The 25,844-nt window shown below is 48.1% G+C and overlaps 8 protein-coding genes across 8 annotated transcripts; 4 read left to right on the top strand and 4 right to left on the bottom strand.

Moving 5' to 3' along the window:
• Positions 1 to 29: 29 nt before the first annotated feature.
• Positions 30 to 4,550, top strand: Aud_009033 (vacuolar protein sorting/targeting protein 10; the record flags this gene model as incomplete). Its single annotated transcript, XM_043293896.1, has 2 exons — positions 30 to 3,853; positions 3,911 to 4,550. The coding sequence occupies 2 exons, from the start codon at positions 30 to 32 to the stop codon at positions 4,548 to 4,550; spliced, it is 4,464 nt and encodes a 1,487-aa protein (XP_043149831.1).
• Positions 4,551 to 5,522: 972 nt separating this feature from the next.
• Aud_009032 (cytidine deaminase) lies at positions 5,523 to 5,842 on the bottom strand (the record flags this gene model as incomplete). Its single annotated transcript, XM_043293895.1, has 2 exons — positions 5,523 to 5,668; positions 5,761 to 5,842. The coding sequence occupies 2 exons, from the start codon at positions 5,840 to 5,842 to the stop codon at positions 5,523 to 5,525; spliced, it is 228 nt and encodes a 75-aa protein (XP_043149830.1).
• A 534-nt stretch (positions 5,843 to 6,376) lies between these two features.
• Positions 6,377 to 7,412, bottom strand: amcA (putative mitochondrial ornithine carrier protein AmcA/Ort1; the record flags this gene model as incomplete). Its single annotated transcript, XM_043293894.1, has 2 exons — positions 6,377 to 7,240; positions 7,302 to 7,412. 2 exons carry the CDS (start codon positions 7,410 to 7,412, stop codon positions 6,377 to 6,379), a joined length of 975 nt encoding a protein of 324 aa, XP_043149829.1.
• A 663-nt stretch (positions 7,413 to 8,075) lies between these two features.
• Positions 8,076 to 8,593, top strand: Aud_009030 (CGR1 family protein; the record flags this gene model as incomplete). The annotated part of the gene is made up of 3 exons (XM_043293893.1): positions 8,076 to 8,133; positions 8,248 to 8,393; positions 8,453 to 8,593. The coding sequence occupies 3 exons, from the start codon at positions 8,076 to 8,078 to the stop codon at positions 8,591 to 8,593; spliced, it is 345 nt and encodes a 114-aa protein (XP_043149828.1).
• Positions 8,594 to 9,442: 849 nt separating this feature from the next.
• Aud_009029 (uncharacterized protein) lies at positions 9,443 to 10,494 on the top strand (the record flags this gene model as incomplete). Its single annotated transcript, XM_043293892.1, has 2 exons — positions 9,443 to 9,729; positions 9,786 to 10,494. The coding sequence occupies 2 exons, from the start codon at positions 9,443 to 9,445 to the stop codon at positions 10,492 to 10,494; spliced, it is 996 nt and encodes a 331-aa protein (XP_043149827.1).
• A 154-nt stretch (positions 10,495 to 10,648) lies between these two features.
• On the bottom strand, positions 10,649 to 11,508 carry tma22 (putative RNA binding protein Tma22; the record flags this gene model as incomplete). The annotated part of the gene is made up of 4 exons (XM_043293891.1): positions 10,649 to 11,061; positions 11,128 to 11,215; positions 11,339 to 11,358; positions 11,445 to 11,508. The coding sequence occupies 4 exons, from the start codon at positions 11,506 to 11,508 to the stop codon at positions 10,649 to 10,651; spliced, it is 585 nt and encodes a 194-aa protein (XP_043149826.1).
• A 3,731-nt stretch (positions 11,509 to 15,239) lies between these two features.
• Aud_009027 (protein phosphatase regulator REG1) lies at positions 15,240 to 16,966 on the top strand (the record flags this gene model as incomplete). The annotated part of the gene is made up of 2 exons (XM_043293890.1): positions 15,240 to 15,871; positions 15,955 to 16,966. The coding sequence occupies 2 exons, from the start codon at positions 15,240 to 15,242 to the stop codon at positions 16,964 to 16,966; spliced, it is 1,644 nt and encodes a 547-aa protein (XP_043149825.1).
• A 1,751-nt stretch (positions 16,967 to 18,717) lies between these two features.
• On the bottom strand, positions 18,718 to 21,363 carry Aud_009026 (putative C6 transcription factor; the record flags this gene model as incomplete). The annotated part of the gene is made up of 2 exons (XM_043293889.1): positions 18,718 to 21,252; positions 21,325 to 21,363. The coding sequence occupies 2 exons, from the start codon at positions 21,361 to 21,363 to the stop codon at positions 18,718 to 18,720; spliced, it is 2,574 nt and encodes an 857-aa protein (XP_043149824.1).
• Between the last annotated feature and the right edge of the window lie 4,481 nt (positions 21,364 to 25,844).

Below are 25,844 nucleotides of genomic sequence, written 5' to 3'. Positions count from 1 at the left end.
CTTCGTGGATTGTCCTATGGTCCGCTACCATGATTACTCGATGGCTACTGATCACAAGCTTCCTGGCATTAGCCATCCTATCGCAGTCTAGCGCTGCGAAGAAGTCAGAACCAGAAATCACTCCGTCATCTTTCGACAATGAACCCTTCTCATTGTTCTATTTCGAGGACACCGAAACAATACTCATGAACACACGAGATGGCGATCTTTTCCGTTCGTTCGATGGAGGTAAGGGCTGGGAACAGGTGGATGACCCAAATGGTAAAATGAAGAAGCGTGTGCTTTCCATTTGGCAGCACCCGTTTGACAATAATAGAGCCTATGCCTTGGGTGCGAATGGGCGTCACTGGGTGACAAAGGATCGAGCTAAGACTTGGGAATCTTTCGAGGTCGACGGATACCCAGCATCCCAACACGAACCTCTCATTTTCCATGGCTGGGATTCTGCAAAGATCATATTCCAAAGTGATGAATGTATGGGACGGTTTTGTATAGTGAAATCATACTATACTACCGATGATTTCAAGACCATCTCGCCACTACGGGTCAGTGCTGGTGGATGCGCGTGGGCTGTTGGACATCCACAATTCGCCGAAGGATTGAATCTTCAAGAGGAACTCCGTGATCGCGTTCTGTGCATAGTGCCTGGCCTGAAAGTGCCATCCGCTCATGCGAATCGCCTTGTGTACTCGGACGACTTTTTCAGAAGCGATGCGGAAGGGACGGAGCTGAACATTCAACAGGGGCGACCTGTTTCGGGTATCCTCAGCGTTGCTGCTGTCAAGAAGTTCTTCGTGACAGCAGCAAAATCTCAGGGGACAAATGAGCTGGCTCTTTACGTCACGCTAGATACCAAGGCCTGGCATCGGGCAGACTTTGGAGGTCATCGAGTGGAACAAGACGGTTATACACTGCTGGAAAGCACGAACTATAGCATGCAAGTGGACGTCCTGACTAGCCCCTCTAGCAATACCGGCATACTATTCACCTCGAACTCTAACGGTACCTATTTCACGCGTAATGTCGAACATACAAATCGTGATCGCTTCGGCCACGTGGATTTTGAGAAGATAGCAGATATCCAAGGTATTGTGCTGGTCAATACAGTGAAGAACTGGGACAAATTTGAATCGGAAAACAAGAAGAAGGTTGTTAGCTCAATTAGTTTTGATGATGGACGGACTTTCCAGTCCCTCAAAATTGGCGACAAGCAGTTGCACCTACATTCCGTGACCACTTTTGCTAACACGGGCCGTGTTTTCTCAAGTCCCGCTCCGGGCTTGGTGATGGGTGTTGGTAACACAGGCGACCACCTCAAAAAATACTCAGAAGGTAGCCTTTATGTTTCAGATGATGCTGGCGTGACTTGGCGCCATGCGCTTGACGGTCCATTCAAGTACGAGTTCGGTGATCAAGGTTCGGTGATAATCGCTGTCAGTGACAAGGGAAGCACAGACGAAATTCATTTCTCAATTGATCATGGGAAGGAGTGGCGTTCTACCAAACTTCAACATAAGATTTATCCCAAATTGCTGACAACGACGCCCGATTCTACCAGCTTGACTTTCCTTCTTGTTGGCTCAGAGGAAAGTTCGGGAACAAAATATGTTGTTTACTCTATCGACTTCAGCGGTCTTCATGAAAGAAAGTGTGAGAAAGATGATTTCGAAAAGTGGGCGGCCAGGTTGGACGAAAACGGTGAACCCGACTGCTTGATGGGACACCAGCAATTTTTCAACCGGAGGAAGGCCAACGCTGACTGTTTTGTGGACGAGGAATTCAAAGATCCGCAGCCCATTTTCGAACCATGCAAATGCTCATTTGAAGATTTCGAGTGCGACTTCAACTTTGTGCGCAGTGAAGATGGAAAGAGCTGTGTCCCTGCAGCCCCACTAGTGCCCCCCTTAGGCAAGTGCCAGAAGCAGACCGATACGTTCATGGGACCGTCAGGCTGGAGGCTCATTCCAGGAAACACTTGCAACCGGGAGGGCGGCGAGAATCTCGATAAAGACATCGAGAGGCCTTGCAAGGATGTAGTTAGCGCACCTTCACACGACAAACTGATGGCGCAGAAGCAGGTGTTTAATGACGCGAGACAATTTAGTGAGCAATATTATTACCTTGAACGTCAAGCAAGCAGCAGTGGAAATGATGAGACCGTCATAATGCTTACCAGCGAGGGTGAATTTTGGGTTTCTCATGATCATGGCAAAAGTTGGGAACAACCTCTTAAAGGCGTGAAGATTGCCGCCATTGTCCCTCATCCTTACTACATTGATGGGGCGTTTCTCCTTACTCGCGACAAACAGGCTTTCTGGACCGTCGATCGTGCCTATACCTTCAAATCCTTCGAAGCACCGATCCCACCTAATCAGGAGGGCTTGCCAGTCCTTTCTTTTCACCCCCAGTACAAGGACTGGTTGATTTGGACTGGGGCAGTTGACTGCGGTCACGGCGATTGCCACTCCGATGCTTACTTTAGCAAGAATCGGGGGGAGAATTGGGATCTTCTCCTCCGTTACGTTGGAAAGTGTGAATTCGAGAGCCGCGAGAACAGACCGGACAGTGAAAAGCTTATATTCTGCCAGCAATATGAGAATGAGAACAAGAAAAACCACCTGCAGCTGCTGTCTAGCAAAAACCTATTCTCTGACAGCCACGTTCATTTTAACGATGCGATCCGATACGCCACAATGTCTGAATACATAATTGTAGCCTCGCGGGACCCAGACAATCCTAACTCATTAGTTGCCAGCATCAGCGTCGATGGCATGACATTTGCGCGAGCCGAGTTTCCTCCAAATGTTGATGTACCCGTCAAAACGGCTTTCACTGTTCTGGATAGCTCGACTCATGCCGTTTTCCTGCATGTCACCGTGAGTGACGTCAAAGGAGCTGAGTATGGCTCAATTATCAAGAGCAACAGTAATGGAACGTCCTATGTCCTTAGCCTCAACGCCGCGAGCAGGAATGAATGGGGCTACGTTGACTTTGAGAAGATGCAAGGTCTAGAAGGAGTAGCGGTTGTGAACATCATCAGCAATGTGGACGCCGTATTGAAGAAGGGACCGACCGCAAAGAAGTTAAAAACGATGATCACTCACAATGATGGTGGCCAGTGGATGTTACTCCCTCCTCCAGCAAAAGACGCCGATGGTAAAAACTTTGGTTGTTCAGTTAAGGATGGGAAAGGCAGTGATCAATGCTCGCTTCATCTGCATGGCTATACCGAACGCCGAGATCCGCGCGACACATTCTCTTCAGGGTCTGCCATCGGCCTCATGATGGGGATAGGCAACGTTGGTGCTCATCTGTCTGGAAAGGACGAAGCGGACACATTCATGACTCGGGATGGCGGAATAACCTGGAAGTCCGTGAAAAAAGGGCGATATATGTGGGAGTATGGCGACTCCGGGTCAGTGATTGTGATTGTTCCCGAGTCGCGACCAACAAAGGTCCTTTATTATAGTCTTGATGAGGGCGACAATTGGGAACCCTATGAATTTTCGGAAGTCGAGATGCAAATTTATCGCCTGTCAACCCTTCCGTCCGACACTTCCAAGAATTTTCTTCTCTGGGGAAAAGAAGTGGAGTCCAATAGACTTGCCACGATTAACGTTGACTTCAGTGGTCTCCGGAAGAAGTCATGCAACTTGGTCGAAGATGGTCATGAAGGTGACGATTATTACCTTTGGGAACCCAAGCACCCCTTCCAGGAAGATAATTGTCTATTCGGCCATGTAGAACAGTACCATCGCAAGAAGCTGTCCTCTCAGTGCTGGAACAATTGGCGCGAACCTCATGTCCACAGTATCGGAAGGAATTGCACCTGCACAAGAGCGGACTATGAATGGTGAGCTGCTAATACTTCTCTTGATTTTGTTATTGGCATATCTGACTACTATTACAGTAATTACAACTATGAGCCCCAGAATGATGGTAGTTGTGCACTAGTACCCGGCCTTCCCAAACCTGACGCATTAGCCGTGTGTAGGGAAGATCCTGATAGGGTCGAATACTGGGAGCCGACAGCGTACCGACGGATACCACAAACTACGTGCGCGGGCGGGTTGACTTTAGATCATGTCGTCTCAAAGCCATGTCCAAGCAAAGAAAAGGAGTATGAGAAGAAGCATGGTATAAGTGGAACTGGCTTATTCTTTGCGATAATGATACCCATTGTGGTGGCAGCTGGTGTTGGGTATTATGTGTACACCAAGTGGGATGGCAAATTTGGCCAAATTCGCCTTGGAGAGAATGCTGGTGCCTATGAGGGCTTCCTCTCGCGAGAGTCACCTATAGTCACTGTGCCAATCGCGGTTATTGCGGGTATTGTGGCTGTTGTCAGAGCACTTCCCCTTCTTGCCATGAGTTTGTGGCGCAGCGCCAGCGGCTATGTGCGCCTTGGGCGCAACAGGGCTTATTCAAGGCCATACGCATCGAGGGGCTCGTTTGCGGCCCGAAGAGGCGACTATACCAGTGTCGTCGACGATGAAGATGAGCTTTTGGGCGCGGATGACGCCGAGATTGATGAAGACGACGAGCTTTGATCAAGCTTGTATTTGCTACTGCCGAAGGTGATAAGGTCGTGAGATCAATCTGATGTTTCCTGGAACATCTACCCTGTGCCGGTTTAAGCCCTTGTTACAATTTTCAAGCGTCTCTGAGAAGATATCGACATATTGGTAATTGAATAGAATGAAATGTTGTTTCAGCTGAATACCGTATCCCAATGAAGGTCTTGTCTGAGAGTTTCTCAGTGCTATGACATAGGCAGCTGATCATTGTGATTGATTTGCATGGTGCAGTGAATGCCTCGTGCAATGAGACCCAACCCAATATTTGTATTTTGAAAGCTCAGTTATGTCAGACCACTGCCATGAATCCTATGGGAGACAAAAATGTATCTAGATATCGAACTGACATGCATTGCCTGGCAGTCTCAGGCCTATCGAGGCAAGTCATCCGGTCCGAATGAGTCTGGTAGAAGCTAAAGTGACAGGGTCAACCGGAGCAGTTCCCAACTACGCACAACAAGCAGCAATGTGGAAGAAAGAGTCCACAATGAAAGGACTGCTTACCTCTCCCATTGTCCTTACAGCATAATTTCCCTGCCCGTCATACATGAAAACAGGAAATGATGGAGTTGTGAACTCCCGCATGCTGGTAGATAGGAAAGTAAGAAGGTTAGTGGGTTGCATTGAACTGCCTTCCAAACAACAAGACAAACCAAATATGAAAAGAATGCCTGTTCAGATCAATGCCACTAATAGAACCAGGCCGGGGTGAACGCAAAATCGATAGATTTAGATCTAGGACTGGTTCGGTAGCACTTACAATTGCCTGCACATACCACATGGTGATGCGCCAGGTGTGATATCAGTAGCGACAGCAACCGCCTTGAAATCCTGGTGTCCGGCGGCCTGTATAACATCGACCATTAGAGACTGCTTTTCTCACGAAGTTTCGAAGGCAACCGCATGCATTGACCCTAAGAAGCCATGTGAACAAGGAGACTTATATCAAGTACTTACGACCGCGGTACCGAAAGCTACCCTTTCCGCACAGGTCCCAACAGGATATGCGACATTTTCGACATTGGCACCAGTAATATACTCGCCAGTCTTAGTGAGAACACATGCGCCAACGCGGAATTTGGAATAAGGGCCTGCACAAATTCAAAACTTGTCCCCATACATAGGTGGTAAAGAAAGGATTTCCCTCATGTGATTGAGGAATGATGTTTGTTGTGGAACATACAATAAGCATTGGCCTTTGCAGCGATGGCCTTGGACGAGAGTGTCTCTAGTTCTTGCACTGTAAGACCTGACAGTGTTGTCATTTTTAAAGACAAAGTTTAAAGTAGGCAAGCGCACTTATAGAAGAACAAAAGAGCGTTGATGGAAACGGGCTACGTAGACTGTAGTCGCAAGTGAGGTGCAGGGTCACTAGTGGTGATTCCGCAGCGAGCTGTTCCTAATTTTCTACCCCGCCTTCTGGAAGAAGTGGACAGTCCTCTAGGTAGACCATTAGGTTGATCAAATTTAGCAAAAGTGTATTCATGGAGAATCTCAAGAGCATGTAACCAGTCTATACAATGATATTCCTTTCTATGCTTTGATGATTATATATGATTTCCCGGCCAGAGTTCAACGTCGCGGGTATTTGTGCCACAATTGAGAATGGAAGAACAAGAAATCTTTTTGCAAAGATGCCAATACCAGATTAGCCCAGAATATTGACTGTCGTAAAGCAGAAGAAGACAGAAGAGAAGATCTATACATCAAGTGAGGTATCATAAACGCGAGCAAGCTAGAAGTGTGGAGGGGAAAGTAAAAGTCAATGGGAAGACACAGGCAAGTAATAGACAATATGCTCATGAGAAATAACTCCGCAACCCTTCGTAAATAGTGAAGATGAACGCTGAGCTAGGGGCAGACCGAGCACATGTAATACCGCAGCCTCGATACAATGCCCTCAGCCCCTGCTGCTTCCATAAAGCTCTGCCAACACTCCAGAATGTTTGCCTCTTACCACGATTTCCTGTACTATTGATGTCCTCTGTCTGCATCCGTGATTTGACCGTATCAGCCGGATAGAACAGGAAATTGTAGCTTATACCCGCCGCGGCCCCCGCGATCATTTGTTGATAGATTGGAAGTGACTCAGAGTCGCGAGGCGATGCTTTTGAATGGTATTTTCGAAAGAAAGCCGATACTCCTTCATAGCCTCCAAACCAAGCAGCTCCTCCTCCGGTCTCACGAATCAACGTTCCCATCTGGCCCCTCCAAAAACCAAGAATACCGTCCTGACGAAATATAGCGGCGACGAGAGTCAATGGCCCGGGCATCTTGCTGCTAGAAGCTTCAAGTCGTACCTGCATTTTGCATTTGACGAGCTCAACCGGGGTAAGCGCAAGTGAGGTGATAGACCCGGAAGCAGCACCACTGAACAATAGAGCTGAGAAAGGCATAGAATCCGCCGTAGGGTAGCAGGTGGCCCTGAGAATATCCTGAATGATGCGGTAGCTGAAAAAGAGGCAGCTATTCTCGATGGCAGCACCTGCCATTGGGGCACTAATGCCTCGGTAGAGCCCTCGTAGACCATCCGCCTGAATTGATTGGCGGAAGCAGTCCAAAGGGCCTTGGTACCGAAGTGGAATATGAGCTGGTTGTGATTGAAGCCGCACTTTCACAGTGTCGAAAGGATATTCAATGACCTTGCCAGCCATTCCAGCTGCCTAGATGATTGATTTGAGTGTGAGCGATATTCGTCTAGACATGAAGAAGTTAAGCGCTTACAGATCCAAAGATTATGTCTTTGAACGCCTCGAAGCCTTGGTTAGGCGGCAGGACAGGCAGCTCCATTGATTTCTCATTATCGATTGCAAGCACATGTTCTGCGGCCGCCATTAAGGTTCAGGGAACGAGCTGTGGAGCTCTGAAGTGCAGGTGATGGAAAATAATAAGCCGCGAAAGAGATGGAAAAAGCGAAGGGATGCGATGTAAGACCTATTGGTGAAGCATTGTATAGGTCAGATTTTCCAGAGGAGAAGCAACGGGAGGGGCGGTGTATATGGATTGGATTGATTTCGAATTATCTTCTGTGCCTGATCAACACTCGGTGAAGCCGCTAAGTGCGCATCGCTTATGAGTGGGAATAGGCCTCAAAGGCCAATGCACATGATTGATTCAGAGACTGAAGTGGAGACTTGCTTCTGTGGCGCTCTACTGCGACCGTAAATCTCGCGAACGGGAGGTGGAATGAGGGAGGTTTGATTGAGGCATTTCTTCTTCAGGCGCCAATGGAGGGGATCGGACCACCACTTCAGCCGAGATCCGGTTATCTGATCCGTCTAAGATAACTTTTTCCTCGAAGAATTGCGAGCCGCTAATAAAAATTAGTTACTGAAAGTCTGAAAGATCGTAATTTTATTCAGGTAGTGCCACCACTACAACTATTTCGTACTCTGCTCCGTACTGCCGTAGCCCGTTTTCCTTCTCAGCCCAGGGCCAGTACTTCTCCTCATTCTTGTTACAAACCCGTCCTTTCATAGTTTCATAATTCTGCCGAAAATGTCGTCGGCAATCCCAACCTCATCTGTCAACCCCGTCAAGGGTATGAGAAAGAACGGTAAGATCTTATCCCCCTCGTCTTTTACATTACTGCACTGTTCCTTGAAGGGCTTTCAGCTGTTCTACTATTTGCCTCGAGCTGCTCCAGCTGATAGACTATCCGTTTCCACAGGCAAAAACTGGCGCGATTCAAAAAAACCATTTCGTCCCACTTCAGGCCTGACAAGCTATGAAAAAAGGTTGGAAGCACGCAAGCATCAGGAGGCAGTTAAGGAACACGAACGTGAGCTGAGGGAAGAAAAAGAGGCTGAACGGAAGGTAGGGAGAAGACGCAAAGCTCTTCATGGACTTTCTCCGTTGCTGACGATACTGGTCAGGCCCAAATACAGAAGATCAAGGATCGGAGAGCTGCCAAGGAAGAAAAAGAACGCTACGAGAAAATGGCAGAGACAATGCATCGCAAACGAGTTGAGCGGCTGAAGCGAAGGGAGAAGCGTAATAAGTTACTCCACTCGTGAAGCATTGTCTCAGTACCTGCCATAAAGTATCTACCTCCTACCCGCAGTGTCCGCATTCGATTCACTACCGTACCCTTCACATTTGTGGCAGATACCAGGTTCTTTCCTTTTTCCTCAGTTCCTCAGTTCTTCAGTTCTTCAGTTCTTCAGTTCTTCAGTTCTTCAGTTCTTCAGTTCTTGCATTACTCGAGATATTGGCGCCGATACAGGAGTTGGGTTGGCTTTAACTTGTTTCAGTCTCTTCCGACCTGATTTGTATGACATGCAATGTTTTGAGGAGGGATATCTCAGTGAATATAGGTCATGAAACAAAACGACATTATCAGAATCCGCAATTCCATCTTTTAATAGCTTCTCAAGACGCTTGCTCGATCAGAGCTGAAGATATTGATCACGGCGAGATCTCGCATGCTGCAGCTATGCCATTGAGGAGGTGTGGTTATTATGCCTTGGAGAGTCTACAGCACAAATCTAAATATTCTGCTTCTGGGAATCTGGAGGATGTCTGACTATATTTCGGAGAAGAGAAATAGATCCGACGAAGGGTGCGCGCCGATTTGTACAGATGGATCGTCCTCTTGGCGAACAAAATGGAATGTTTGGTACTCTCAGACAGGAGCGGGTTCAAGACCCACTTACTCGATGACAACATCTGCTTCGCTCGCAGCGCACAGTCGTTAGTACAGAAAGTCTTCCAAAGTACAATGAACCTGGCACGTTTTCTATTGTCTACTGGTTTCAATGCAATTCGAGGAAATCGCGCGCACGGTCGTCAAGCCGTCAAGACCCATCAGCCGGCTGAAATAGCGATAAAGACAAATACAGCTAGTCTGCACTTTCCCACCAGAAATGAATCGCTCCGTCACTCCTGCTGATGCCAGAGGCTCGTTGCCAATATGGACGGGAGCTCAAGGGCTAGGCGAGGATGATGATAAACTGCTCAAGCCGATGACGCGCGAGACAACTCGATCGCGTTGGGGATCAGACTCTACCACGTGGTTGGTGTCTGGAAATGGAAAAGGCACTTTACTTGATGGGAAACATAACAACCAGAGGACTGATTCCCTAACGGCACACGATGTACGCTCATTGGAGGATCTAGAGCTGGTGAAGTTTAGAAGACAACAGGGAGAGGAGTAAGGTCGTTCCTAACGTTTATTGACAAACTATCTAACTTAAGCAAATCGCTTAGGTACTTACGATCCGCCCTGTCTACGATCGGCACTCTCGCAACAGATATTACTCGCAGGTTGGATTATACATACTACAGTTTGCTTGAGAAGATCGCTGCTCTCACTTCAACATTTGCATCTTTTCAGGAACTCTCCGATTCCGCATCAACAATATTCAATGACTTTGAGCGGGAGACATCTGTGTTAGATGGGGATGTTCGGAGACAGATTGGAGATCTGAAGGATTTCCAGCCCCAGATGCGGAAAATAGAAAGGCTAGAACAGCGTATGCGATCAGGGAAAACGAAAGCCGACGCACTTGGAAAGAGACTTGAAGCAATCCGCAACCAAATCGATCTTTGGGAGAAAAGGGAGGTGGAATGGCAGACACGAGTTGGTCGGCGGCTTCGAATCTTCTGGGTTGTTGTTGCTCTTACCGTACTGGTTTTCTTTATCGTTCTCATCAGCCAGAAATCCTCGGCAACTTGTGTTCCTGGATTTGAAAGTCCTGTACCAGCTGAAATGGGGGACAGACGCCCTTTTGCACTATCCATCCAACTACCGAAGCCAACTTCTGGTGAAGTATGTTCTCGATATCACTCTGGCAGCAAGTCTCATTCGGGATGTTATCGGAAGTCCCATTCGACCCCTACACCAACGTCTCCAACATTCAATGCAATGACAACTCGTGCTAGTTCGGATCCCCTAAGAAAGCTTGATGAACTCTGATGGAAGATCATGCCAGCCAGCGATAGATGGTCTTGCTCGGAGTGATCACGCGTCACTCTCATATTGTCGTTTTGAATTTCATATTGTCAGGATACTCAACATGTGGGGAGAAAAGGTCCCAGAATTGAACGTTCGGCTTCACAAAGTCATTGTTTCAGCCGCTTGTCTTCTTCTTCTTATCCTCGACAAGCTCGATGTTGGATTCGGGAATTTCCTTCCCATATACTTCCAGAAGCCACTCCTGAACATCCTCACTAACGTCACCCTGCACCGTGATTTCCTCAACCCCTGCGGGTGACTTAGTCACTGAGGAACCAGTAGCGAATTTCTTTCCCAATTCCTTTGCGACTTTCTTGTTTTCCAGACCATGTACTTCCAACCCCGTGATAACGGTGACATGTTTACGTTTGTTGCGCTCAACCCGCTTGATCTGAACCTTGCTCGCTGCCTTCCGCTCTGCATCACGTGCTTCAGCAGCAGCAGCTTTCGCTTCCTTCTTGGCGGCGTCTTTGGCTGCACGCTCCCGAACGGATACTGAAAGCTCGGACAGATTGGAGCTGAGGGCTTCTACACCAGGAATCTCAGTTAGCCTCTCACTACTGCTTGATAGGCGAAAAAGATGGACAAGCATACCTTCCGAGTATAACCGCTGATATAAATCTGCATGATTATCCTTCAACCATTCTTCGCACTTCTTTGCGGTACCGCCGAATTCACAGTACTGGAACACTTTCGAGTTAATATGCTGCAATTATCTTTATTATTGCTGCCTGCGCCCTGCTTCGATACGGCAAACAACGGAAATTCAGGTGGACGTGCTGATAGGAAGGCTAAATGCCCGTACCTCTGGAGGCAGTGTGCAGACTAGAGATTGCGAGGTTCAGTTTTGCAATTGTAGGAAACGGACCGAACAGGGATATTCAAATCGGATCGAGGGCCATGGGACTTACCACCACAATAGACAACTTGTTTGGCCTGAACCTCTGCAGGAGAATTTTGCGCTACCTCAGCCATCTTAATATCGGTTTCCGAAATCTAAGCTCAGGTGTTAGGTGTACAGAACAACTGCAATGATGGATATTGATACAATGGAGCGCGGGGCCATGGAGCCTAACCGCTAATGGCTAGACACTTGTCTGAGCTACGGTCATGTGACATCATTATAATAGTCTGCTCTGAAACAAGCACTATCTAGCTGGTGAAGTGACTCGCGCATCAGAGTATTCGACTAATTCAACTTATGAGACTTGCAGTATTCCAGTCTATCTCCTCTTAACCCCCCCGCCCCCCTCGCTGTGCGGTTCTGCAAGCAAGTGGGGGTTCCACAGTGTCCATTGCCACAGTAATCTAGTAATGTACCCCCGCGCGCTTGAACCCTTGCAGTGGCCAACGCTTGCGTTCCTTTTCAGATAGGGAGGTACGCCATAGATAGATATGGCAGCATGACAACCAATGGACGACCCCACGCACGCAATGGTTGTGGGCGGAAGATTTACTGGATGTTATCCATGAGCACAGGCGCTCGCTCATGGTAAGTAAGGTTAGTAGGCATTGAGTCGCTTCGTCGAATCATATATGGAGTTCTGCTAATAGCACCCCTGGTAAATCGTAAAGATAAATATTCCTACCTTAGTAATTTAGGACGAATAAGCAGATTACCTTGGTTTATGGTTTGATTTACCCATTGACGACTTCTATCTCAAGGAAACTAGGACAGGAGCAGGTCAGATAAGAATAATGAGTTGCCGCTTAGTGGTACAGTACGCTGATTGTTGAATAATTTTATCAGGCCCGAATTGAGTCTAGTGAAATAGAACCAGGATGGTTATGGCGAGGCGCAAGTGGTGAAACGTCCTCCTAAGGATCTAAAATAGTCATGACGTCTCCGCCAACGCAACGGTGAGGTGGTAATTGACGAATCGCTTCGTGGTATTCCATGTGCGTAGCGCTCAGAAGGCAATCAAAAGCTCTAGGACTGATAGGCGGAATCCCCAAATAATAATACAAATCCAAAATTGCCATTGCAGTGCTGATAAGAGATCTAGACGATTCTCGTTCAAAGGCCTGATCTCCATTCAGACATCTTAGATATACGAGAAAACAGAATTGGACTGCTGTCACCGAGCTTCCTTTTTAACTACACCAATTCTTCTCATAAACAATCAATCGCTGACCTGGCAATAACCAAACCAATTGGTAAGCTAGATTTGGCGACCAGGAACTGATAGGGTGAAAGAATCTAGCTTCGCATAGCTTGGAGCTGCAACCCGCCGAATCATATGCTTTCCGTCTATTGTATGCTATCATTATTGCATCGAGGCGTATCTATGGCATGCTGCATCGTGGCGGAAGGTGTGCACAGATCCTTCTACCCGGGTGTGGCACAAGAAAGCCCCGATCACCAAGCTAGTGGCGCTGCGCTACGGACAGTTGGACAAGATATGACATGACAGCCCATTGAGACCAGAAGAAATGGGGCCAAGCTGCTTGTTAATAGCATAACTCACGATTCAGCAGACTGTCTCCGGAAAGGCGTTGGAAACAGAATTTGACGGCTCCGATAGAATCCGATAGACTTGACAGGGGAGGAGATGAAGTGACATTCACAAATTGCGTAGGGAGGGACAGTTCAGTCCACTGAAGTGTACAAAGACAGATAGACCTCCTGCAGGTTTCCGACCATGCTCTCCAATGTAAATCGACCATTGGATAGCTAGGATTTCCGGTCTAATTTATGCAGCAGACATGGTTCAAGTTGCGTTATCTGTCTCTCAGACTTCGAAAGTATTTCGACTTTAGTCCCTGAGTCCACTTGCCTGTACCATACACTCATGGTCATTCATCCCTATGTTAATCGGCGGCCTTCTATGCAGAGGCAAAGTTAACAATGTCTAAGTAAGTATAGTAGTACCTATGAACTATATTTGTATGAATATCCTATCTCCTTGGCATTCCTCGGGAAAACGTCCCGTCATACTCCGACAGCATTCCGGCGAATCATCGTATTAACTCTGTGCACTACAAAGTACAGACGCTACTCAAGCCGTAGCTTTGGTAGCCGATTACAGATTGGAAGTGCGTCTCCTTTCGCCGATCAACACCATTTCCGGCCTCACTTTGACATTTGGGAGTTACAATAACTGCACAAGCGAGTTAGGAGACTAGAAACCGTTGTGTAGCGGATCAATATCATCATGCCTGCTGTGACAAAGTCCTCTGTTGTTATCCACATCTATGTCTAAACCTAGCATTACTTCAAGGCTGCACCCGACTAGATCGAACCATCTGATTTCATCTGCGACAATGAGATTCAGCTTTCACTTCAGGAGTCAAGAGTAGATACATCATAGATATAACACCGTTCTCCAGAACCGTTTTGCGCATTGTTTTACTTTCTCTCCGCATGGGAGGTCCGTGGTATTTTATGGAGTGCACAGAGCAGATTGTTGACCAACAGCGAGCCACTACGGACTAGGTATCTCCCTGGGTACCTTTAGATTTACTTCTAAGTTCATTTAGCGCTAAATATTAATCTGTTATCTACCTTAGTACTTGTCCAGCGGCGGCCGCCTCCATGTCTATCGTGGATCTCGACCCACCAACGCTCGACTCCTAGGGTCTGGAGCTCTTAAGAACTGATGGACAACCCCACTTGGACGCAGATGAAAGTTCTGGCAGCCACTTAGATTACCTAAGGAAGACAAGGGTCGCCCAATGAGATCATGGAGCGAGCCTGCTGGTCTTTCCCCACTTGACTAAGGTACCTAGGTATGGTGGTGCTTTGTTAAACGCTCAGCCTGCCTAGATTTCAGTGTTGGAGTGCTTTTGGACATTATCGTGCAAACTAGATACTCTGCCAGAGGTATCCACTCCGTACCTAAGCATCAAAGACTCATGTCGTAATTGCCTCTCTCACTCATGTACTCTCATCCTGACATACACATCCATGTACATTTCGGGTACCTTTATCCTCTATTAGTTATTGTGTGATAATTTGTGTATCTCAAGATAGCCAACATTACACGCTCAGCAGTCCGTCAACTATCTCTCTCTCGTATCAACCTCCTTTTAGTACCCCTCCCCTCGTATCTACACTCTGAACTCAAGTTGAAAACAAAGCTCTTAATTAGCACTGTTCGAGACTCCGAAACCGAACTCAAAACAAATAGAAAAGAGGGGACTAAGGACCATGCAAACCACAATCAGACATTAGCATCTCCACTTCCTCCGCCATGACCTCTTCCTTGTTTTGCCTTTTTCGAAAAGAAAACCCGCCACTTCCTATCGATAACTACCTTACTCTTGTACTCCGTACTAGCTAAACTCATCCGTCTTTGACCCCTGCCCAGTGCCCACTGATGGATTCCAGGCTCTCGTTTGAAGAAGGCGAGGCACGAAGCAAAGAAGGATGAGAACCAAAGGTCTTTGACGTGGTTAACATCAAAACTCTCAAAGTATCTCACCGTCTTAGTTGTCCCTCGAGTTTTCAGAATCTCTCATGATCGATAATCCTCTCCGACGTATAAGTTCCTCCTTCGCATATGCTTCGTTGCTCCCTCGGATCGTCCTCAATTGACTATTTTTTTTTTTCTGTTTGCCTTTCTATCTTTTTCCGTTTCCCTTTTTCCTACCAGGATTTTCTCGTTGAATTGTATCGAAGCTTTTAATAAGTCGTCATCCCACCTCCACAGTTTGTCTTCATTCCGAAGTCCTTTGATGACTGTGATCTCTCCACCCTCAGTACGATGATTGCTGTGCTACCTGTCTTGCGGGAAAAACGCTCTCAGTCTCCTCTGAAACTCCAGCGATGCGCCATGGCCCAAACTTATTACTTGGACTCACCTGATATTGCCATGTTCAAAAATCCCCCACACCCTTACTCTCCGCGAGATTGTCCTAGTCCGATCACTTCCTCTGCCCCGTCCTCGGTTGCTCCCTCACCTCACTTCGCACCGACAACTGAGGAGCAGCTACCTCCTACTCCAGCAACCCTCAGCAGTTTGTCTCTCTCTGTGAGCAACGATAGCGACGACGAGATCATCCTACCTTCATATGATTCGAGCCACTTCAACGACTTGGACGAGCCTGTATCAGCTGTTGCCTCGGACCAGGCCTCGGAGTCATTTCTCACGGACCCCCCTTGTTTGCATGTACATGCACCGGCCGCTGATGATACTTCGGTTGAAGAGGAGCCGACCAGGCATGTCGATTATCTCTCCCATGAGTGGAAAGAGGAAGATATTTGGGCTTCTTGGAAATATGTCGTTTGCCGCAGAGACATTTACAGCAATGGCGCGAGATTAGAGAATGCCTCGTGGCGGACTTGGGCAAAGCTGAAGAATAACTTGGGAACGGTGTCGCCCGAGACCCTCAATTGGTCAGTACATCATGATCTCGCTTCCAAAACCACGGCAGACCTGATGTTAAAGTTGTGTCTATGTATTCTAACAAGGTTACCAGGTTGAAAGATTGCGATGTAACATGGCTGTATGGTCCGTTGAAGTCCTGCGCCAAGTTTACAAAAGCGTCGCCGAGTATCTCCCCGCCTCCGAGCTGCCTCGAAACCCCCTCGATGTATGCGGACAGGAAGCCGATCTTGAAGAAAAGGACAGCGTCGGAGACTATCTTGCAACGATCGCTGTCTCAGCACACCCTCCTGCAACACGCAGGCGCTATCTTAAAGGCGCAAGAGGCTGCTTCTTATCGGACTTGGCCTTCTGTCTCAAGGCCCGAACTTGGACCTCGCCTGAATACGTCGTCAGCCAATCGTCCATACGTTCCGCTCAGTTATGCCTCTACTACAAAAGAGTCGTCTGGGGTGGCCTCTCCTAGCGGGAGGCGCCGTATTCACTTCAATAACGAGGTAGTGCAATGCATAGCTATCGACGCCAAGGGTGCCGACGATGACGACGACGATGACGAGGAGGAGTGGCCGGTAGCTTCAGAAGACGATGTTTTGTCGGACGACGGTATCGTCATGATGAGACAGTCCCCGCCACAAGAGTCTGGGAGTCATAAAAGTACGCCGCGTGGCAGTTTCAGCAGCGAGAACAAGATAATCGCTCCTCTCCCTCCGACTACCCTCAAGTATCGAGGGGACACGCCAGAACCGCCATCAGGCTCGATGATAGGGCGATGGACAGGATACTTTTCGAAATCGACTGCCGCATCTACACCTTCCGTACCGTCTGATCCGGCGTTCAGCTTCTTTTTGGACAGCGAGGATGACCATGTGGATTTCTGCTGGCAGCCGAGCCAGAGCCAAGGCGTCACAGACGGGAATCGGCCGTGGTTTGTGAACCCTGAAGATGAAGAAGAGGTTCACGGACATCAGTGTTCGAACTCCAGTTTGAGTAAATTTCTGGATGAAGGAGACACCTCGAACGTCAGCATATTTGATAGGGTTGTTGATACTGTCAACACAGCCAGAGACATTGCTCATGTGATATGGAACGTTGGATGGCGAAGGTGACATTCTAGCTTGGGCATACTGGAGCATGCCTTGAGCCAATTCAGCTGGATGGGCATCGCCAGATGCTGATCCGAATTACTTATACCCAGCATATATGTTAATAGAGCTTTGCATTCTTTGTGGCGTTCGGAGGCATTTCCCCCCCCATATTTCTGGTTGGTTTCATCATTCATTATATACCTGGATGTTTGGCTTTGATTATCAAAGATTGCGATGGGAGGGTGGTTCTGGTGGCTCTTTATATCTAGGTTAAACCCACGATGAATACGAACATGATAACGATAGTAATATGTTCTTGTGTTCTCCCTTCGTCTTGAAGATGGAGAGGATCATGCTTACACCTCTAATACCACTTATACGAATGAGAGTCCCAAGACACTTGGGCCATATTAACAGAGAAACGTGCCACCCATGCACGAACGCCTCGATCCTGCAATGCCATCATTGGAGGCCGGGGGTTTGGCGAAAGTCTTCCATGATGGTTTGGCTGACCAACGCCTCGTAGCCATTCTATTCACAATTCTAGGGCCATCAGTCGACCTGCCAGTCATAGCATCAGACGAGCTCAACAACTAACAGACTTCGGGATGTCACATTGGATGATCTGGATCGAAAATTGTATTAAGTATTGAGGGGAAGCGAAAATTGTATATCATTCATGTTCAGGTGGGGAAGGGATTCAAAAAGCCAGCCTGTCTCTCTCTCTCTTCCCTCTTCTGCCTTACCCCCACCCACCTCCCAACTTCTCTCTCTCTCTTTTTCACAACCTTGCGGATGTCACTCCGCTTTTCGATCACTCCATCGCAACCCACCTGGACAGAAGGCGAAGCAAATCACAAGCCTTCAAAAGCATCATATCTCACTCCAGAGGGGTAACATAAAGCAGCAGACTAGTAGACTTGAGCGATGAAGACATGCCCTGTGGATTGCCGAAATCCTCTAGATACCTTGCCCTTGGTAGCATTTGTGGAGACATCACAAGCAGAAGCACCAGCTGTGAAGCGGAGACGGTCCTGACTCTGGAGCGTATTACTTCTTTGCCTCACTATGGACATTCTCCGGCCACACGCTCATAAAAGGTAAGAGTCGATTCTCGTTGGACACTTCCAGAGATCATTACTATCAAGCATACAAGCCAGGCGTGTCTCCGATTTCGACATCGTGCCATCGGTCAACAAGCACATCAGTCCGCCGTGGAAGAACATTGATATTTTGAGCCGTTGGCTTCACAGGTCGCTGCTGCTAAAGGTATATCTGCCGTTGATATATTGATGTAGTCGCTGCTTGCTGCCTTTTTGAACCAAATTTGCTGAACTGAAAAGTTCACCGCCAGACCATTCAAGATTCGTGAAAACATCATAGTCAATCGCTTTTCCTTGACTAAGCGTACTACCAAAATATTGATATTCGCTGATATATGAAGCGAGGTGTCACGTAGTAGCAGTCACAGAGGAGACGTCTATCTGATGACTATATACAAATATTCGAAGAATTCAACTATACAAGCATCAATTAGCTCGTTATGAAGTCTAAAAAAAAACATCATAGCATTGCTACTTACATTTGGGTATCATGTGAACACACATCGCTTCCAACTTCAAGGATCATCATTTCCCGTCGGCATTCCCCCGGCTTGATAACATCAAAGCAGCGAAGTCAAGGAGCCTGGGAATGTGGAACTTCGTTCAAGTCAAATGCGCGAACTTCCAGTACGGCGTCGTTGCTTATTGAAGAAGGGACCTTGGTGAAGTTTAACTTTCCATGTCGTCGGTAGATTCTTGGAAGGTCTCCGGGAAAAATCCCGGGGGAGGCCAGATGTCGGCAATAGACGGCGGGTGAACCAGCGGCTGAGATCCGACCAAACGATCTGGATCATGACAAAATGCCTGGAATGTACTGTCATCAAGAAATCCAAAATCCTTCAAGCCTGCCTCACGACTTGTAGCCCAATCGGTAGTGTCCAGATATGCAAGGTCTTTGAAAATAGCATCAATATCACTGGGTGCGGTCTGACCATCGGTCATAGATGAGTTGGCTTTGCCAGGTATGGTTGGATTAGAGCTTGAGGAATCCGGGGTTGGTGGGTGAGGGTGACTTTGAGCTGATGGAAGCAACGCCGCTTCTAGCCCATTTGCTGAATTGGATTTGCTAAAAATCGAAGAATCGCCTCCTATTTGTTGCTGAAAGGATATATCCAGCATTGAAAGGTCGCCAGTATCCATTGTCGAATCCTTGAGAGTCATATATTGGGCGTCTACAGGGATGCTTATGCCGAGTATGGTGGACGTATTATCGGAATCGCTCGCACCAGGCTGGAATCCTCGGATGTCAGAGTATGTTCGGCTGACAGCTGGTGGATTTCGGGTTCCTGGAGCTGCACCCATTGTGGTGGTAATCGTGGACACAGCGTTGGACAAGGCATGTCTGTTTCTTGAAAAACTGCCCTCACAGGGCGGCTGGAAAGATAATGAATGTCCCGGCACGTTTCTGAGGCGATACGATTTTTCAATAGCTGTGTTCAGTGAACGGTAGAGGGGCCATGTAGAGCCGAGTTCCTCAGTTCGTTGAATTAACGCTTCCGCCCATCGCGCGAAAGGAAACGTGTCAGACTCGATCTTGCTTTGCAAAACAGATGCTTGCTCGGCGATGGTGCGTAAAGAAAGCTCAAAGATAGGAGGAAGGCTGCACGTAGGAAAATTTTCCAGGTGTTGGGAAATCATAGGCAGGGCGCGGAATAGAAGTTTCTTCGCACCTTCGATGGCAGGCCGCTGAGAGCGATGCAAGTCGAGCTCCTGAGGAGCAATACGCAAATACAACCATAATAGTGTAGCAACGTACGTCAACCCTAGATAGGTCTGATGTGGAAGTAGAGACGAGTGCCGTTCAGGATAGATACTTTCAGGTCCAATGAGACGGCATCCAAGGGGCAGACGATCGTCCCATTGTTTCAGTTCGAGCACCAGTTGTTGCGCAAACTTATGAGCATTAGGCCCGCCAACTGCGTCACGGGCTATTTTGTTCAAAACACTAGCCAGCTCTACCAGCCGGTTGAAGCAGCTAAGGGCAAGAAGGGGGCCGCGTCGAGGTGTCCTTCCCTGAGCAGTTCCTTTGGCGGGCAGAACGTCAGCCCAAGAATTCCATTCTTCTAGGCCGTCTTCTTCAAGCAACCCGACAGTAGTCAGATCTCGAGGGTGCATGCACGGTCTCCGTGCTATTCGAAAGGAAAGTAAAGAGTCAACGACGAAGCAGCCGAGATATACAGCTTTACCTTGCCGCAGCTCGTCGGAGCGCCTTATGTCTGCAAGTGAGCCTAGATTCATGGAAATAGCCATGCGCACCGCTTGACCGCTTAGCAGCCAAGCGGCCGTCCAATCTTCAAGCCCGATGTTCACCAAAGTCAGCAACAGAAGCGCCTGCACATGCCCAAGCTCGTAACGTGCCGTTTCGGAAGGTATCAGGCTTCGAGCGATGGTGTAATACTCCTTTGTTGTGGCGAGAACCCCGAAAGCCCCATCCCGTGCATTGGTTCGCGAGTGAGAAATCGTGTAACTGAGAACTGCCCACAGTGCGGCGTGGTCACCGGATCCAGGTGACATGCTCTCAACGGACAGAGGGGCGCTTGCGTAAAGATAGGATGCTCGAAGGATATTATGCTTCGCCACGACCGGGAACCAGGAATGAGTGACTGCGAAATATGTGTCCAACAGCTGCGATGTTTGAGGAGGAAGTTTCAAAGGTTGCACTCTGCCAGTGGCTTGCGGTACCGACACGCCGTCACCCGACTGTGACAATCGAGGTCTCTTGACATTTTGGGAAGAGGGAAGTCCTACCACCCGAGGCGCATCCTGTGCCAAAGGTGTAGAACTGCGGTCAAGTCTGAAACCCCATTCGCTTGTCGAATCTAACGAGCCGGTATCATTTTCGTCCCGTGGCCTCTTGCTCGAACCATGCGATGAAGACGTATCGGAGTGCGACAACATCTTCTCCAACGTGCCATAGAGGCGACTGGTTTTCCAGGACTCGTGCAACGTTTCTGAAGCACTGTCGTCCATCCACAAGGTCAAAAGCTTATCCCTTCGGCCAGCAGAGTCAGGTGTTGTGCCCAAAAGGGCCAGCATAGTATCTTCGAAGCCATCTATATTGCAGATCGACAGAGCCCAAAGCTTCTCAAGACCGCGAACGTAGCCCTCCGGCAGACCACGTTTCTTCGCATGTGGATCGTACGAACATGCCTGGCCAGAGGCTCGGCAGGCGGAACAAGACGGTCGAAGGCCATCGCATTTGTCCTATATGTCAAAAACGGTGTCAGTCACAGCCCGCCGCGTCTGACTATGTAGGAAGATTAAAGATCAAGGGACAGGCACGGCTGATGCGTAGAGGGACCAGAAATGGGACATAAAATGAGCTAACCTTTTTGCTCCGACACCTATCGCAAGCCCGTGAAACCCTCTTCCGTCGAGGGACTTTTGGATCTGGACTTTCCTCCATCGAGGAGGAATCAATGACGGGCAGATCTGCACGCCATGTAGGGTGTGGAGGAATGGACAAGAGATACAGAGCCCTGGGCGCAGACGACCAGAAGAACGAAGGGGTCGGCGGACGGAAATCGAGAGGGAAGCAGTAGGAATCAACCTAGGAACAGATAGTCGCGGCACAAGAGGTCAAACGTGTCTGTCCCTCCTCGTCGTGACTGACCACTCAATTTTCGTTCGATATAGTAAAGGAACGAACTTCTTAGGCGCAATCGGAAGGTGAAACGCTGTGTATCATGGGAGAAAGGGTGGACAGGAACCGACCACACTTTTCCATAGCCACTTGCAATAACCCTATCAACACATCGACTCTTCCAGATCGAGGATAAGACTCTGATGGCCGAAGTGAGACCCATTCCGAGGAAGAGGAGGACGGGTGTTAGCGACAAAGCGATCGGGAAGAGCTCGGCAAGTGGCTCAGGATGTGACAAAACGAGGGCGCTGGTTTCCGTCGGCTTCTCCCCACATTTGGCTCTCCACGGTTCTCCACGGCGGGATGTGGGAAGAAGGAGCCTATAGTATCATGATCAGTATTATCATTGCACCAATTCCATTATTATTGACTTGAATCCTACAAATATCTGCGCTTCAGCGTCTCACAAGGGCTTGGTCCTAACTATTGAAGGGAACTAATGGCTGCATCAACGGTGCAGTGTGGTCCATGTCTCAAGTAGTAATCAATCTAGTTAACTACTCCTAATTAATTATTAATCAATCACAGTGCAGTCTCACAATACTCTGCAGATACATATTATGATGATCCAGATTCACTGAACGACGTGGATCAAGTCCTCCGCGGAGTATGACATCCCGAAGTTTCGATCCTCGAGCATTATTACACGCCTAGTGACTCTCGCCAGCTCCGAATTCCTGCCCATTTCCGAGCAGATAGAAGCGAACAGCAGCATTACAAAATTGGGAGAAATGATTCCACCAATCATGACTTCCCTGATGAAAGGGTTGAATGTTGAACTGCCGAAAACCGGTGCTTTGATGTGGCATCTGCCACTATGTGGGACCTAAATGGGCTCCGATTTCGTAATCAAGTACGGAGGGAATCCGACAGACTCGGGCCGACCAAAAGTATTGGCACTGTCGAGTTGAGTCGACAATCGAGATTTGAGAGGTCGCCATTATTGGGCTGCTGATAAGAGGCAGGAGCTGTATTCTTCTCAGTCTTTTCACTTTCTAGTCACCCTGTGAAGCTGTGGTACTAGGTACAAGAGCAACTCGTCGGTCAGTAACCATGGGCCGAGCTCCCCCCGGCATCCCGAGTCGGTAGCAGAGACCCAACCACTTCGTCCACTCTGAGTGATCGCTTACATCGACAACCTCATATCTCAACCAACGTCCAAGAAGCTGGTCCTCGACCTCGTCAAAGAGGGATAGAGTCTTTGAAGACCCAGTGATGTTGGCTTGGCATGAGGTCTGTTAATGCCGTCATTAGCTGGGGTGGTACCATATACAATCATACAGATGATTCTATTTCCTGCTCACTTCTATCCGAGAGTAGTGTCGGTCCATGAGAACCAACGGACGCGATATACGGTCAGCCGTGGATGCTGTCTAGTTGATGACGCCGAAAAACGTAACGAATGTGTAGAATTGAGAATAGAATCTCTTTGGGTTCTTTCCACCGTTATTTTCTCTACTGTCGTCTATTACTTTCTCGCAACAACTTCAAAACACCCAATATGACTCTCTCACATGCCAGGGCAAAACGCTGGCCTCTTCTCCAAGATGTCCTCCGACAGCGTCCACCGCAATTCCTCAATGTGCAGAAACTTCCACCCGAGGTGGAGGGAGTCATATTGACATATCTTACGGAGCCAGACCAAGTTTGCTTCTCGCTGAGTTGCAAATATCTCTTTGCTTGTTTCCATTCCTTTCTCCAGGCCCACGATCTACAGCTTGCTCAGCTCCTGCCACCCGAAAAACGACAGAAGCTGTGTCCCAACGCCGAAAAGCGGCCGCGAATCAAATTACTCCACCAACTAGAGAATAGCCGTTGGAAGTACTGCGGTGCATGCTGGAGTCTGCACCCTCATTCAGCATGGCAAGATCCACGATGGACATGGCGCTCTTACCGAAAGCCATATTGTTTTGAATGTCAACCACTCCATGGACAAAATGAGTGCATGGCTTATGCTGGCGAGGTCGAAATATGCCCCTGCCTCACAATCTCATTCCTTGATAAGATTAACTTGATAGAAGTATGCAAGTATGCTAGCAAGCAAGTGCATGATGGGCGTCAATATTACTTCAATAATGTTCTGTTTCACATGGGCTCTAGGGAGTGTCAGGACCGGTTATGGCACGACTGCACCTTCACTGATCATCCTTTCATGAAGGCCGAAGTCGAAACTTCATTCTCGTATGATGAAGAAACTCGGACTTTGCGCGTGGATACGTTTTGTAGGTTCAAAGAAATGTCCCCAGAAACACTAGCTTCAGGTATGAAGACTCGCTCGAAGTGTCCACATCAGGCCACCAGAAAGTGGCTCAGGGTATCCTTTGATGAAGCTGGTTCAAGCTTTTCAGGTTGGCATACCAGAAGTTTGCGCGTCAGCAGTCGTAGGGTCATTCGGGAAGATACAGATAATGGCAACCAGCCGCGCTCCTTTGATTTATCTGTTATAAGAAATCTGGGAACCAGCAAATGGCCAGATAGAATGTGGATTCGGAAACGTCGCAACTGACTCGTCGCGCAGTATTGGATCGAGCCTGTTGCTTCCACTGCTCCCGGATCAAATTATATTTGGTATAGGTAGTTGCTAACAAATGAGATCAGAGATCTGATTCATTTTGGAATACCCGCTGGTGCTTCACTCAGTGCCTGTCAACCTCACGTCTCTCCCAGTTATGACTCTAAACCTTATTCTGTAACCCTGCACCCTTCCGTACAGCAGAATTATCCCAGTCACAGCCTATTCTCGGGGACCACTACTTGCTGTTATACATATCCAAAGTTGCTAGCTGCGGCTGGAAGTTACAGTTATGCTCAGGCAATATGGTTGAACATTATGCTTGGAACAATCTGAGAAAGAAGAGAGATGGGATTGGCCGCATGGATTGAAATACAGCTGAGCTCATCTTAGCTTCGCCTAGGGCTACTAGTCACCGACTCTGCGTAGAAGGGTGAGCTCGTCGCCGGTGTGACTAAACCCACCCCCCCCAAAACAAAAAACCTCCACCGGCCGCTCTGCCCTAAGCTAAGTGCCACATCCAGTATATACAAAAATTACAAGCACAAGTCAAAGCAAACATCTACTCAGAACTCCCGCAGTTAGTACACTCCCACCCCTTGTCATCCGCGTTGTCAGGTCGTCCCTAGGTTACTAAGTCGAATACCGCCCCCATCTGTACCTTAGCCTCCCGGGTTTCTTTGACGAATCGATCTCCGAGAAAGGCGCAGCTTTTCGAAGGCTATCGCGAGTTGGATGAGTCGTTCTATGAAAAGGAGAATGCAACAATTCTGGGAAATGCGTTCGAAGATGGCCCAACCAGACATTATGAGATTGAGTTATCAGAGTTAAAGGGAACTTGGAAAATGGTACTTGGGAGAAGAAAGGAAAAGAGAAACAGAATAGCATTAAGGGGGCATCCATTTTTAAAGCCTCTGTGAACACATTATCTAGAAGGAATGGAGTAATCAATTGGCTCGACTGGAAGTCACTCAGAAATCTGTTTGGAAAGAGCACAGGAGAGAAGGATGAAGACCTAACAAACTTCAGCTGCACTGGGCAGGTGCTCTCAAAGATTTATGTCAGGTAGGAAGCCTGAAGAAATATTGAGACTATGTTCTCGACAGACAGGGGCATCTGTAACAGTTTTCTGGGAGACTACCTAAGGTATCACGTCGACGAAGTAAGTAATCTATCGCAACTATGTACAAGCAGGAACTTACGTCTAACTCAGTGTCTGCAGAAAGAAGCACAGCGCAGATCCGGGGAAGACTATTCATTACCCAGTCACGTATAGAATAAATGTACTTCTTAACTGCTCGAGTACTTCGTGTAACTTCTGAAAAACGTTCTTTGTTACCTTAGTTCATGAGGTGTTTCCCTCTTCGAACGGCATGGATACTGCCTGAGCCGAGCCCTGGCAAACCGGCTCTCTGACAAAAGCCCTGATATTCAAAGCAAGCAGTTCAAGAGACGTTTGTCTGCAGAAATGTAGTTAACTTTTGACTGCGCGGTAACAAATGCTACCCTCTGGATTCTCGACGAGGTTTGTCATAAATACAGGCACCGAGCTTGAGCTCCCCTTTCTGAGCCCCCGGGCCATATTCTCCGGAGATCTGGGATGATCAGTCAATACTGACTGGATTAGTGCCACGCTCCGCC

This window comes from Aspergillus udagawae (assembly GCF_001078395.1).
Source record: "Aspergillus udagawae IFM 46973 DNA, scaffold_7, whole genome shotgun sequence".
Taxonomy (NCBI): Eukaryota; Fungi; Ascomycota; class Eurotiomycetes; order Eurotiales; family Aspergillaceae; genus Aspergillus; species Aspergillus udagawae.
Note: the sequence above shows the minus strand (reverse complement) of the source record. Positions and strands in the feature narration are given on the sequence as shown.